Source organism: Caenorhabditis elegans, chromosome X (assembly GCF_000002985.6).
Source record: "Caenorhabditis elegans chromosome X".
Classification (NCBI taxonomy): domain Eukaryota; kingdom Metazoa; phylum Nematoda; class Chromadorea; order Rhabditida; family Rhabditidae; genus Caenorhabditis; species Caenorhabditis elegans.
The window spans coordinates 14,533,811-14,548,628 of record NC_003284.9 but is presented as its reverse complement, the minus strand read 5'-3'; the positions used below and the strand labels follow the sequence as shown (position 1 = coordinate 14,548,628).

Sequence of the window (14,818 nt, the reverse complement as noted above, 5' to 3'; positions counted from 1 at the left end):
TTAATTGCTTCCTTCTTTGACATGAATCATGGTTACGACTAGTCTGCCGCAATAAATGAATGTTGCCAAGTTAGAGGAAAAGTGTTGACTGTCAGTTCGTCGTCAAGCAAACGTTTAAATTATGAGGTCGGTGAAGCTTGCGGTCGCTGATGTTTTCAACCGGAAGAAGTCGAGTAACTGTTTTAGAAAGAGGCTGGTAAAGCAGGCAGGGTTCACATAGGTGGCTTGCTTGGAAGAAAAATTTGACGATCGATTTTTTCTAGGTAAACTCATTAATGCATTTTGTTGAACAGTGCAAATTTTGAATATAGAACTGGAAAATAATGTAACTCCTCATATTGTTTTATGACGTCAAGAAGAACCAATTGAAATTGAATATAGAGCTGGCGCTGCTTCAATTTGAAGCTCAATCGGCTTTATGTGTGCTCGGTCATGAAAAGACCAAGTTTACAAAGCTGTTTAGAGTTTTTTCGACTCATAAATTAGCTTTTTTTCTCCGACTCGAACCAAATCACAAATGTTATTTAACTGCGGTTCTTTGATAGTTAATATAAAGTTTAATATTGAGTTCTGGAAGAAATATTGGTTTGTACAATTCAAATAAAAACCATTGCAAAGTGCATGAACATTTTGCTGTGATAGCCAGTAACGTTGCAAAGTACATATGTATGTACTTTTATATAAATGAACCACACCTGAAAGAAAATATACAAATTCATAATAAAGGAAAAGCTAAGATTGAAAATTGATACTTAACTCAAGGCTAATGAAGGTATTACGTTTTACTGGTTCTTGATTGGTTGAAATAATTTTAAAATGGTTATTTATTTCAAAATATCTTCGATAGTATATCTCTTTTTCTCATTCAGTGAATCATCCGTTGAATTTTTTTTCAAGTAGGTTTTTTATCGGAATAAACTCATGGAAAAAATCAATTCATATACCTAGAAATAAAGCGTGTTATCAGTTAAAACGAATCTCGAAAAGTTTCAAAATCCCAATCATTTGAAAAGATTGTAACCGTCGTCATAACAATTGAAATCATACTCATCATCATCATATCTCTTGTCAGACCCCATGTATTCTTCCGGGATAACAACATTTCCTTGCTTTTTTGGATTTGAAAATGTTTTCACATTGATATGTTATCTTCTTTTTTTTTTTTTTTTAAGTTAGTCGCCCATTGAATTAAATAAAATACGTTGTTTATTGAAAAGAAGTCAACAAACACAATACAAACAATCATAAACCTAGACAAATAAAGAATATCAATTTAAATCATATCTCAACAACTCTTCAAAATCCCAGCCATTTGAATGTTCTGTACTCGTCGTCCTCATAGTCAGAATCATACTCATCATCTTGATCGCCCTCGTCGAATTCCTTGTATTGGCGCGGAATCACAAACTTTCTTTGTTTGTTTGACTCGATACTGTAGATGTCGAATGAGCATTTGCACCAAAATTTTTTGGGCTCCGCAACGGCGGCAATTGCCGGTTGCTAAAATTTTTTGAGCTCGGCAACTTCGGCAATTGCCGGTTGCCAAAAATCTCGGTTGCCGCACAGCCCTGCAAGCGGCTACCACCACCGACTGAGCTAACGATCCCCTCAATCGGAAATTAGTATCTATCAGTCTCTATCAGTCTCGCACTATAGGCTAATTGAAAATTAATCTTTTTTCAAGACAAGTTGTAAGGAAGGTATCACGGTTCAATGGTTTTTGATTGCTCATAACAATTTTAATAATAGTTTTCAAAATATTTCCACATTGATATTGTCTTTTTTCTTTTCATTCAGTTACAGTTGAAATAAATACGTCGTTTATTGAAATGAACTCAACGAACAAAATAAAAGCATATACCTAGAAAATAAACGTGATATCAATTTAAAACAAATCTCCACAACTCTTTAAAACCCCAACCACTTGAATGGATTGTAATCGTCGTCATCATATTCGGAATCATATTCATCATCCTCAGCGCTCTCGTCGAATCCCATGTATTCTGCCGGAATCACAAACTTTCCTTGTTTGTTTGGTTTGATACTGTAGATGTCGAATGAGCATTTGCGCTTTGGGCTGGGCTTTGATGCTTCAGCGGGCTTCTCTTCAACTTTGACGGAGACTTCATATGATTCAGACATCACAAGATCGACACGGATCTTCTTGCCTTCACAAACTGCCTTCTGGCGCAGCTGGTCACGAAGCTTCTCCTCGGCTGGAGCATCTACGAAGATGTACTGAAAAAAAACAGTTGAATTTATTTTAATTCAAAAAAATTATGTAGAGTTTGCAACAACAAAAAAAATTATTCACAGGAATCACGAAATAATTTTAACCGTTGGTTCAACAAAAAACTTACATGCTTCACCACATCAAATTCCATTTTCTCGAACATCTGTGTGGTGCACACCGCAACTTTGTGAGCACCTTCCACAAAAGCCTTTTTTTGCTCTCCCAAAACAATCTCATCGTCCGCCAAATAGTTTGTAAAAACACTTGTTTTCACTCCGTCTTGTTTCAGACGCAAAATCAGGAGAATCGCGGTCTTATTGTCATTGGCGACAATGATGGTGCGCTCTGAAAATATAATTTTAAAATATCATGTTATAGACACCAAATTTTATAAATAATATTCCCTGAAAATTTTTCTCAATCATAACGTACCGAATCTGTTTTCCGAATTGTAATTTTCAACGCTATCGGTGACTTTCTTGACGGCACCGTTCTCTTCGTCTTTGACGGCGGCAACACGGTGGGCGTAAACGCTAAACATTTTGAATGTTCTGGAATTAAAAAACATTATGTATTCATATAATTGTGTGACAAGTTAAAAGTGAATTAAAAAATAATATTCTAGAGGAGAGAAACAAAAACCTCATTAGAAAGGTTTTAAAAATTATAAGAACGTTTGCATCCAGGTTCAACATAACGGGAGAGGTAAACAATGCACTCAGAATGGCAAAAAAATATGTTGAAAGATGTTTATTTTGGTATGGCACGGTAAAATTATTATTATGAGGAAGAGTATCGGTTCTGGGTAGGTTTACCGCGCGATAGATCAAAAATGTGCTCAAATACCAAAAATCACAAAAATTAGTTTACTGCCGGTTTTAGTGTACCTTGATCAAGGAAATAGCTTGGTAAAATTCCAAAATGTGAAATAAAATATGAAATGAAATGAAGAACCACAATTTGAGATTTAAGCTAAAATTAGGTTTTTTTTTCGAATTTGTGAACCGCCATAAAAACCATTGAAAAAGCGAATTTTAAGAATTTTCAAAACAAAACCTTTTAATTTGAGCAGATTTTGGTACACAGAACCGATACTCCTCATAAATTCAATATAAATTCAACTTTAAATTAAATTAAATGAATGAAGAATGAAGGCAAATCGATCTAGGATAAAATGTCTTGAAGAGAAATGTAGTGCATACCTCAAACTGAACAAGAAAAACAAAAAGGAGACAATGTGTGACGATTTATTGCCCTGTGCATCCCAACATGACTATTGCAGCGTCCCCTGTACACTCAAAAACGCTGCAACAGTTGCGTCATCAATTCCCAGAGCGCTAAAGGATATACGACTGTGAATGTTCAATTAGTCTCGCGGCATCTATTTTTTGAACTGAAAAGAGCACAATACATGAAATGGAAAATGATTACATGTTTTTAAATTAAAAATTGGAATTATTTTTGTGTTAAATGTATCGCCACATTTTTCAAATTCTTAGGATTTGGAAGGTACCATTTTCAAGTTTCATGATGAAAAAAAAAGAAAACATTAGTTAAATTAACAAAAACCATGAATGTAAGTTTTGGTTTGATAGGAATAATGTGAGTTTTTAGAGTGCTAGCGCTTGTTTTGTGTAATAACTAGTGACAAACCACGTTTAGCCTTTGAACACTTCCCGATTAAGACAATAGTTTTAGTTGTAATAATTTAATGATAAAATATATAAAACAATACAAAAATATGAATTTATATTATAATGTTGAAGATTGGTGCATGATGTCGCTAATGCAGTCAACCGTTGCCGTGATATACTGAAAAATTGAACAAATTGAAAAATACAACTGTTGTTGACTTACAGTGGTGTACGCTTGCAACTGCTTCAGAAGTTCAGCTGAAACCGGCACAAATGGTGGTATGTTGAAACAAGTTGCGAGGCCTTGATATGTTGGGGATGGGTATTGATAATCCGGAGAATACAAATTAGGATTTGGATATGTCATATTTGTATAGTAGTGGAATTGTTGAGGCATTTGATATGACACGAAATCACATGATGCTGGCAATTCTGGAACATCATAACTATCGAAGGAGAGTGGTAGAGCAGCCGTGTTCTGAAAAATTGAATTTATGATTAATTTTTATGATCAAAAAGCTAACATACACGCTTGACCAAGTCATCGCCCAATTTTAGGAACTTCACAAGATCTACGAACATGGCTTCGATGGACACAATCATTTTTCTTGTCCAACGTTTGGAATCTCCAATGGGTTGTTTCTGAAACAATTAAAATAATATGTAGTTTTTTGTTGAATATTTGCTAATAATTCCACTCACCCGATTTCCTTGGACTACTGCACTTAAAACTTCCAGTTGACCCAGTGTGGTGTCCGTATAATTTTTGGTTCGGTTGATGAGCGTTGTGACGGATTTCTTGCAGATATCAAAATCAGCAATTGTTTTCGGAATCTCATCAGCTAAAACATTCTGAAAAGAAATGGTAAGCGTCCAAACTCGAAACTAAAACTAACATGCTGGCCCAAGAACAGGTGTTTGTAAATATCTGGCAACTTTGCATTTGAAATTTTTTCGATTATGCACTTGTGCGTTTGCTCAGCAATGATCAATAGCATGTATTTGCAGCATTTCTGAAAATTGAGTCAGATCTGATTGAATAAAATATTTGTTCAATTCTTTAAAGTTGGCGAAAGAAAGGATATGCACCGAAAATTTACCTCTGTGTCTTCCATTTTGAAGTTTTCGTAGTGCTTGATCATTTCCCGATACGAAATTATTTCCAGCTGATGAATGATGTTGTTGATGTCAGCTTCTTTCAACATGTTGAAGTTCGAAACAGGACCCATTTTACTTTTTTCTGTAGACAAAAATGTTTGAATTCAGATTTGAATTGTGTTAAGTAAAAAATTATTTAAAAAAATTAGACAGAATTCTCTGAAGCACACCGGCCTCTAGTTCCCGGAGGAAATGTGAGCCGACGTAGATATCAAACAGTATTATAACCTGTCGGAGGCGTGTCACATATGTGTTATATCTACCGTAAACCTGTTGACCGGGAATACAATTTTAGAACACTTTGCACAGCAGTGAATCCGTATTTCTTTCATTTTCAGTCGGGACCCTTCTGGTACATATATGTAAGGCCTTTTGTGTACCCTTCCGACTTGCCAGATGCCCATATAAGGTAGGACATGTATTAGTCGGTCTGTAACAAAGAGGAAATATTAATCGAGTGCGTCTGAAAATCGAACAAAAATGGCGAGGTAATTCAAAAAAACCGCATTTTCCCGATTAGTATTGATATTTGAACTGCATCCTTACTAGCATTGAGTTTTCCTGAACTTTTTGCGGCGACATAGTTTAATAATAAATTTGCCGCTTCTGTAACTTTTTTTGTCTAGGAAAATTAAATTGAATCTATAATTTAAACAAAAGAAAAAATTCTATACCTATTTTAAGTGATAAATACATATTACACAAGTACCAAAAAAAATGTTTGATGATTTGGAAGTTGATACCAAGATACATACAGTATCCGCAAATCAAGTGCACAGTAATTATGCAATACAAGTTCTGCTGTGTAAGTGTGGCACTAAAAGTTGCGCTACTGCCTGGCTGGAGCATCATTGCTTGAAGATTGCGTAATTGTCAGCGAGGAGGAAGATCATATAATCCTTGAAAACCACATGTTCATCAAAAAGTGGGAAACGGCGAAGAGGTTTAAAATTTTGTTCGGAACACTGTATGCATAATGGAAATTGAAATTTGATTAGATCAAAACGAGAACTTTCCAAAATAGTTTTCCAAAATATATTATCTCAGATTTCCTATACATAGTTTGTTTTCATTTTCTCCAACCAAAAAGGTGAACGCAAAAATCGGCAACTTGTTTGCCGCAACAAAACTGTGCACATCTGGTAGATTGTCTGTTGCAACAGATTGTTTTAACCTGGAATAGTGAGCAATAATTTTTATACTACTTTCTATAGTCACAAAATCTGAGTATGTTTCGATTTTCCCGTTTTTCTAATTTTTCAAATTGAATAGTCTAACCCTGATTCAATGTATTTGATGTTTTCAGACTATCAATGAATCAGTTTGGTAGTGGTTGCCAATTCTTTTCATATTTCGGGATTTTTTTCGTGCACACCGTTCTGACAGCTCTACATGGTCTGGCTGCCTGTTCGCATGCATTTCTAATTCTCTTCTGATTTGTCATGCTCCGTTTCCTTGGCAACGCCTGCTGTTTCACGAATTTGTTAAATTTGTTTTTAAGATTCGAATACTCTATTCTCGTTTTTATTGAACTGTAGGAAAACAATGGAAACGGCTGAAGAAGTTGACTTTTTGAATTCCGAGTTTAAAAAACTTTGGTGAGTTTATTTCATCATAATTGAACCTCATAATATCATACATTTCAGTAAGGAACCGGCCGCACTAACACTATCCGACTTGCCAAATGAATTGATTTCCCAAGTTATGAAAAATCTGGATCCACAAAACAGGTATGCATTTTTTGTTAATCACAAATTCCAACTAATTATTTCGATGATTTTCATTGTGAAATTAATTACTTCCAAGACTCCAAAAGATTTCAATATTTGCATATGGAGGTCTTATTTCTTGGTCTCCGGTAAAAGCCGTGCGTCAAAAAATGATGGGAAGGGATGCAGAAAAATGTTGATTGTTGAAATCTTTACCAGCATACAATGCCATAATCACTATAAATTTAATTTTTTAAGAGAATAGCATTAAAATGTCTACCAATAAAGAATTCATGAATTTCCAGATTAACCCTTCGCAAGGTATCGAGAAAATTGAAAGATGGAATTGACATGTGTGGCTTCAAAAGTATAACTCTTAACGGATTTGATGATTACGTCAAGTTAGTCTTAGACGGAAAATGCCTAGAGTATACGGATATGTACGAAGGTTGTCTCGTAAAACACAAGAATACCTTGAAGTTAATTCGAGACACAACTATTCTCCAACTGGTTTATAGAAACTTGGTTACACTCCTCAAGTATAAAATCAATACTTTCAATCTTTCCTATTGGTTTTTCAACAATAATCCAACGTTCCGCGATACAGAACTTTCGAAACTTATTGAAACTTTGAAGAAAGTGGAAATCGTTAAAGCAAGAAAACTACGATTGAACAGATTATCCACAAAGGAAATTACTGCGGTGCTGCAATTTTTCGAACCCCAACTTTTGGAAACTATCCAAATTGAACATGCTGGGAAAGCTGACCAGTTTAATGAAATTGTGCAATTACAACAGTGGAGAAGTGCAAACACAGTAACAGTTAGGTTTCTACACGACAAGCCAACTGTGCCGCTCGAGAATTACTTCCATTTCAATGTTTTTCAAACATTTGTTGTTGATTTTTCTGTTGACGATGCAATAAAAATTCGGGATGTAAGTTTAAATTTTTCAAATTTTTTTGTAAAGATAAAGAAAATCAAATTGCAGATTCTCTTGAAATCTCCCAACTTCATATTTTGCCACCTCGATTTTCCACCGTACAGTTTAAACTTGAATGATATTGCTAGAGTTTTTTGTCCGGGACAGGATGCAACTGATGAAGAGAACATTTCATTTATTTACAAATCGAATGACTTCAATTTTAAAATCTGTATGAATCCATGTTCTATGAAAGTGGTAAAACTTTCCAAACCCACCAAACCATAGTTGAAAAAAAATTCTTGAGATTTTCTGTATTTATGTGTTAACTTATACTTTTCTTAAAGCTCTTTGTTGTAAAAGCAACAGTAATATTTTATTATTTTCAAATAAATCGGTATTTAACGGCAAAATTAGGTCAGTTAGTTGTTGAAAACTTCTAATTCAGAGCCATCTGTTGCAATAGCAAAGTAAAGGGTCGGTATGTTGTTTTATTGAGGTGGAGTAGACTATTTCAGATACGTATGAGATGAGTACGATGCACCGCCGGTAGAAAAAAGAGAAATAAGCCGCAAAAACCGGGAATGTCTGGTGTTCCATGGTGGTTTGATAGTCTATTCCTCACAGCAGGGTGCATTAGCGGTAACTGGAAAGAAATAAGGGGAACAGAGATATTTGTTTAAAATATATATCTACAATTAGTTTATATTATTGCTAGATTAAAAATTAGATTGACAGGGCCTATATCACAAAAGACAATACCGGCCATGAAAAAATATTCACGGTGATGATCAATTGTACGATTTCTGATTGCGAAAAAAGAGGCTTTTGCTAGAGAAGAGACTAGTGTCAATAGTGAAGGTTTTTTTAAACGATCAGTAAGACGCTGAAAGAGTAATTTTCAGTCATATTTTAAAATTCAGAGTTTAACACTTTACCATACTTTTATTGATGCAATGAACGGTTATAAGTAGTTTATCTTACCTTAACAAATAATTTACCAACATTTTCATAAGTTTAGGCTGGTATGATAACAAGCCTGAGCACTTTAACTAAAGACTGCAAGAATAATATTTTAATGATTTTAATGGAAGCAGGATGATATGAAGAGGTTATCGGGTAGTCCTTTTTCAATGTCTTGTATAAAAGTTTCAAGTAATAATAGAAATTATATGGTTTATTATTTTGTAGCAATTAATTCATCAAAAAATTTTGCAATCCCGCCACCCATCAATTTCAGGAACTCCTCGTGACTGTCAGTTTCCAATTATAGTTTTCATCCCTGCTTTTGATTTTCGCGTTCACGTCAAATAATATTTATAACTAGGGCAGTTTCATTGACAGTGGCTGCTCCGGTCAGCATTGATAACATGGCTCTTATCAGTGTTTCGAAACATGAAAAGTTGGAAAATAAGTTCGACATTTTAAGTGTCATTGTTTTCAATGTACGTATGCATGAAAATAATTCATTCAAAATATTTTCCGGAATTGTACAAGTCAGTCAATAACAAACAAAATGAAATAAGCTCACGATTTATACAATACAATTCTTAGCTCAGCAGGTACCCGTTTAGAAAACGGTTGGTTTTAGGGGGGGTTAGTGTATGTATATATATATACTTGGTGAATTGAAAAATGAGCTTAAAAATGTCCATTTCCCTTCTCTGCCGCATTCTTCTGCTTCCGGAAAGAACGACTTCTGACCCATTCATTAATGAAGGAAAGTACACTTTTCTTCTTCGATCTAGAAGAAGAGGATGATGTTGAATCTGACACTTCAATAGAGCGTGTTTGGTATTCGTCGTCCGAAACCTCTTGAATTGCCTGAAAATGAAGTATTATGTTGATGATGTGAATACGGTGAAATTAAATAGTGATAATTTATCTAATTGATCAAGAGCTACTAATCGGTCACGCGAATGGTTTTTTCCAGCATACGTACGTTGGTGCAAACACCTACCGGTATTGAGGCGATGACGGCCGCTTGATTAGTGCTGGTTGTAAATTCCTGCGCCATTCCAAGATTCGTGTCATCTTCGTTCTCGTCCTCATCAATTTCAGTGATTGCGGGGCATCGTGAGGCCAAGTACGTGTAACTGCGGCGCTTGCATCTGAAAATCGGCTGACGTATAAAGAGCAGCATTCAATTAGCGCAATTCAATAATAAGAAATTGGTGGCAAACAATTTGAAAATGATTGATAGTTTTTTCAATGCACATTCTTTAGGCAACTGTAATGTTAATTGACAACACGTTTTGCTCACTTTTACGTAACGGAAAGTCTTCTAATATTGGAACACACGTGATAAAAACATTTGAAAAAAGGAAAACTACAGAATGAGAAAAAAGTTTTGTATATTTACGCTAGAGTTTTTTTTTTTAAATAAGCAAAATGTAAACATTGCAAACTATTATAGAAACAATATTTTTCCTCTAAAATTATTGTACCCTATTGTAAATTTTGTATTGTAAAATTGTAAAATTATTGTAAAATTATTGTTCACAGAATTTGCAGCTACATACATATGTTATTTTCCCCATTGCAAAGTTCTGAGATCACCACTACACGCTATACCAAAAGGAACTGAGTACATTGACATTAGTCGGTTTAACTCAACATAGCAGTCAGTTTTTGTCTTCACTGGCACGTCTCAGAACAGAACACATGAAAACTTCGAGAAAAGGAGACAACGCAGCACTTTTTTCTGTTAATCTTCAGATGATCGCTCACAGTACCCACATTATCTAATTCTTGTGTTTTTTGGCCTGTGGGTATGTGGGAAGAGAGAAACTGTCAATTGAAATAAGGATCTTTTTAGTACCTGGACTCTTGCCGGCGACTGCGTAACATCAACATTTTTTGGTGTTTGTCAAGGAGAGAATCAAGAGATGTGCTTTCTTTGCCTGAAAAATAACATTTGCTTTTTCAGCAAAAAAAAATCAAATCAAGAACCTGGAGCAACTTTCGGTGCAAGCTGTACTGTATTAGTTCTGGTCCGTTGACGTGGCTGCGGTCTCTTTCTTTCATAGAGGTTGAAATCCGGGCGAATAACCGGCGAGAACAATGCCATTGGTGCTGAAAAGTCACGTTTTTTTGACAAATACAAATTGCGAAAGTTCGCAACAAATGTGCACATTCTGCAAAAAAACATAAGACAACTAAAAATGAAAGAGCGGTGTGATAACTAGTTGTGATGCACCCCCAGTTTACTCCTGACTTTTATAGAACCTCCGATTGGGCACACTGATAACGAGAAAATAAGAGAGTCGGCGCAAAATAAGTTGACATTGAAAATCAAGAAAAGAGTAGAAAAGGTAGCGAAATGGTCGAAAATAAATGGTAGATCATCACGAAAAATTATGATAAGCTAAACGGGCGTCTTTTTATAAAGGGGAAACTTTGAAAAAAATCAGCATTTGATGGATTATGTACATATATTTTCAAAGTAGTTACTTAATTCCTATAGTAGAAATGTGTTATGAGAACTGAAGAAAGACAGAAACTGAGACCCACTTTCAAAAATGGTGATAAGATGGAGAGGGCGGAGACTCGAAAAACAATCGAGACAATCAGTCAGATCAGGGAAGAAATATGGGCGAATTCCACTAAAGTTGATCACTAACCAATTGTACCTAATTTGTGTGTGTATATGGAATTTGAACTTGGCCTAACCGGATTATAGGCAGAAAAAATTAGAAAAAAGACTGAAGTTTGACCTAGAACGTCACAAAGGTTGCGGTGGACGGTTGACGTTTTGAGCAGAAATATTTAAAGCATTACAAAACATTTTTTGATTTTCTGAAATAATGGGACTTCCAGTTAACCAGACACAAAAACCATGGTACTACCGAAAAGCAAAATTTTGTGATTTTTGCTTCAAAAATACGGTAGCCGGTCTCGACAGGGCAAATTTTTATTAAATTCTGAAAGATGTGCATTTTTGAAGAGATCAGCAAAATCAAACTCTCTGGCTAAGTAATTCTCATAGTTTGTTTCCAGAGTTTTCTCTCGCTTTGTTGAAAAATTGAGTGCTTTTATAATTATTTTGATGTTTTTAGTATGTTTTTATCATACCACTGAGAAAATTTGATGACAATTTTTAGCATTGAAAATTTTTAAAATACCGTAATCTTTAAACTTATATTGTATTCAGCAAAAAATTTTTAGTCGCGAGACCGGGTGAAATATTTTTAATGTTTAAAAAATTTTTAATTTTTAATTTTTAACTTAAAATTTGTTTCAAAAACTAAAGTAAAACATGTGAAAATAATACAATAATACATAGGCTGCAATTTTCGTGTCGAGACCAGGTACAGTGTTTTTGGTGCAAAAACTATATAATGTGTTTTATACAACAAATAGTCAAAATAATATTTCAAAAATAAATGAAAAATAGTACGCTGAAAACAGAAAAGAATTGCGAAATATTTTTGCAATCAGGTGACAGAATTGTGTTTAGTAAATTTAAAAACAACAGCTACGAACCCTACTATGAGAAAACAAACGATGGAAAATTTAAAAAAAACGAGAAATCCGGGGTGTTGGCTGCTGAAACAAGTTCCGCGTCTTTCTCTCACTATCAAATTGTTTTAAGAACCATGTGTTTGCACCCATCTTCACCTAATAACAATACACACATGATTACTGCACCGGGGGGAATCCCCAACAATTTCAGCATGTGGCCTTTTTGATTTTTGATTTTGGTGATTAGGTTTTAATAATAACCAAAAGTTGGAAAAAGCGCATCAAACTTAAAACTGTGAAACGTAAAATATCGAACAAAATTTCATAACACCATGAGTCTAGAACGAGAACTTTTCCCCATATAGCTGTTCCGTTTCAACCATAACAGTGAGGACGGAGCAGGCGGCGAAACGTGTTATCAACGTTAAACCCGACTAATTTCCTATTACAGGTAAGCAGCTTTTGACGCGTTGGGACTGGAGCACAAAAGGGTTTCCCCCAAACGGTCGGGACGTGTACAACAACAGACGTAGTGGTGGTGAAATTGGAAATAGTGGTATGATTTGGGTGTGTTGTTGGATTAAAAGTATGGAAAGATATAATACTAAATTCAAAACGATTGTTAATAATTTTTAAAAGGGAGTTGCAGGTGAACTGAAAAGTTTACCCATAATTTGCGGGAATTTTTTTTCGAACAGAAGGTTAAGCACAGTTTGCTCAGGCAAAAAAAGTAAACTCCTGCCGAAAGTGAGAATTTTGACAGGAGTCTTGCCAAAAGTGGGCAGACTCCTGCTGAAAGTAAAACTTCTGCCGAGTTTAGAAAGAAACAACAAGTCCTGGGGATACTTGATCGAAGCCCTGCCAAAAATCAAACTCTAGCTGAATCCTAGATAAATCCTGACTAAACTTTAACAAGTCTTGCCGAGAGTCAAACGTTTGCCGACTCTTGTAACTGGCAAGAACTAAGTCGCCAATAGTATATTTTTTGCCTGAGTACACACGTGGTTTCAGGCTGTCTCATTATGGTTTGATCTACAAAAAATGCGGTATTTTTTTCCAAACAAAAAGTGACGTCAGCACACCCTTAACCATGCAATATCAGTTGAGAAGCCTGCGTCTAGAATCCCGCAATTCTTGTAGATCAAACCAAAATAGTTCACTCTGACTCCACGCGAGTACATCAAATTACTTTATAAATCTAAGAATCATTTTGACCAATTTTGAACAGATTATGCGTGAAAATTGAACTTGAAGCCAACTATTTTTATCATAAAAAAAAGTCAACTGAAAAAAACTACCAATTTTCTTTCTATAGTTTTTTTTAGTTGATATCTTCAAAATTTACCAAGAAATAGCGTTTCGAAAAAGAGCAATGTAAAATATGTTTTCGTGCGTGTAAAATCAGGTACATGGTACATGGTATTCAATGAAAAAATAGAACTACAGTCAGAATTTCAAATTATCCCGATTAGGCAGAAATGTTTAATTTATGTGATTAATATTAAAAGCCTTGAGTCAAAATTCCAAATTTAAATTCTGTCTTCTCATAGTGTTCAGTCTCCTATCACCAATTACCGAATACATATTAAAACTGGTTTCTCTTGTTATTGGTTCAAACAGTTTCGAGTGGATCCAAAATTTAGAAATTCAGTATCATTGGTACTAATTCGATACAAGTTAACACTAATTCAATTCGAAACCTCTTCCGCATTTGAGAAGATAGACAGACATGGGGAATTCCTTTTCGGAGACACCATCGTAAATGTCGATGTGATTAAAAGCTAATAAATTATCGAAATTTCCGGTCTCTAACGATATCTTTATCTATTTTGGGTTGTTGCTTGTTGATGTCTAGCTGTGTGTTCTTATTTTCTTGACTGATGCGTTTCAGAAAAATCGAAAGACCAGATGGCAATAAACTACTCCCAGTAAAAAGTAAGCTTATCAGTAAGTAGTATCTACATTGATTGGGGAGCAAGGAGCACTTACGTGTCATTACGTGTGACAGATCCATTGGTGAAGATTGGTTTTTTTGAACGGTGACCTCCTTTTCCAAAACTTGACGATTTGATTGAAAATCTGCAATGCTCATGTTAGCATATTCAGGTTTCATTCATTGTTCTTTGTCAGACATAGACATATGACTGGTGGCTAGAGTGAGGCATTAAACACGAGGAGCGGTTTAAAATAGTAAACTGTAGAAGTGAAAAACTAAAATCGGGTTATAAACGACATGTGCATAAATAATAATGCAAAAATGAAATTTGAAAAAAAAACACATGAGTCAGGTGGAAACGTCGAAATTGCGACAATATTTGTAGTAGTTGAAAGAGCAGAGGGGGAGGGTTTTCGATGAGGTAATATGCAAATGTAAATTCAAGTTTTTGATTAGTGAATCATACAACGAAAACATTCAGGATTTTTTGTACTTGTCAAATCTAAATTTTGTAGAATGGAACTTAAGTTGACAATGTTTGAAATTTCAGAAAGGCTCGTCAAAAACTTTAGTAATGGTAGCAATTTTTTTTATTTATGAAAAATTTTATTTGGGAGATTTAGCTGAAAATTCCTATTCAAAAATTAAATTTAATCATTTCGATGTATTAAATTAAATATTTCGATTATTGAAATCACCAAACCATTCAATCTCACTGTCTTTCAATTTTATTTTATGACAGAAGTTTACGACAAAAAAAATT

General features: G+C 34.6%; 4 protein-coding genes and 1 non-coding gene across 5 annotated transcripts; 1 reads left to right on the top strand and 4 right to left on the bottom strand.

The window, feature by feature from the left end:
• Positions 1 to 1,809: 1,809 nt before the first annotated feature.
• On the bottom strand, positions 1,810 to 2,786 carry enri-2 (Enhanced Nuclear RnaI (RNAi), T. Duchaine). The gene is made up of 3 exons (NM_078020.3): positions 2,666 to 2,786; positions 2,361 to 2,578; positions 1,810 to 2,238 (listed from the first exon to the last, which is right to left on the bottom strand). The coding sequence occupies exons 1-3, from the start codon at positions 2,772 to 2,774 to the stop codon at positions 1,909 to 1,911; spliced, it is 657 nt and encodes a 218-aa protein (NP_510421.1). The 5' UTR covers positions 2,775 to 2,786; the 3' UTR covers positions 1,810 to 1,908.
• Positions 2,787 to 3,939: 1,153 nt separating this feature from the next.
• T24C2.3 (DUF1394 domain-containing protein) lies at positions 3,940 to 5,105 on the bottom strand. Its single transcript, NM_078019.2, has 6 exons — positions 4,968 to 5,105; positions 4,764 to 4,880; positions 4,570 to 4,719; positions 4,396 to 4,509; positions 4,091 to 4,345; positions 3,940 to 4,045 (listed from the first exon to the last, which is right to left on the bottom strand). The coding sequence occupies exons 1-6, from the start codon at positions 5,070 to 5,072 to the stop codon at positions 3,986 to 3,988; spliced, it is 801 nt and encodes a 266-aa protein (NP_510420.1). The 5' UTR covers positions 5,073 to 5,105; the 3' UTR covers positions 3,940 to 3,985.
• Positions 5,106 to 6,536: 1,431 nt separating this feature from the next.
• fbxa-81 (F-box domain-containing protein) lies at positions 6,537 to 7,969 on the top strand. Its single transcript, NM_078018.2, has 4 exons — positions 6,537 to 6,623; positions 6,672 to 6,755; positions 7,040 to 7,670; positions 7,725 to 7,969. Exons 1-4 carry the CDS (start codon positions 6,571 to 6,573, stop codon positions 7,941 to 7,943), a joined length of 987 nt encoding a protein of 328 aa, NP_510419.1. The 5' UTR covers positions 6,537 to 6,570; the 3' UTR covers positions 7,944 to 7,969.
• 21ur-12394 lies at positions 7,300 to 7,320 on the bottom strand. Its single transcript, NR_072539.1, has one exon.
• A 1,137-nt stretch (positions 7,970 to 9,106) lies between the features above and the next one.
• Positions 9,107 to 10,736, bottom strand: T24C2.5 (uncharacterized protein). Its single transcript, NM_078017.3, has 4 exons — positions 10,608 to 10,736; positions 10,477 to 10,558; positions 9,616 to 9,766; positions 9,107 to 9,479 (listed from the first exon to the last, which is right to left on the bottom strand). Exons 1-4 carry the CDS (start codon positions 10,723 to 10,725, stop codon positions 9,297 to 9,299), a joined length of 534 nt encoding a protein of 177 aa, NP_510418.1. The 5' UTR covers positions 10,726 to 10,736; the 3' UTR covers positions 9,107 to 9,296.
• Between the last annotated feature and the right edge of the window lie 4,082 nt (positions 10,737 to 14,818).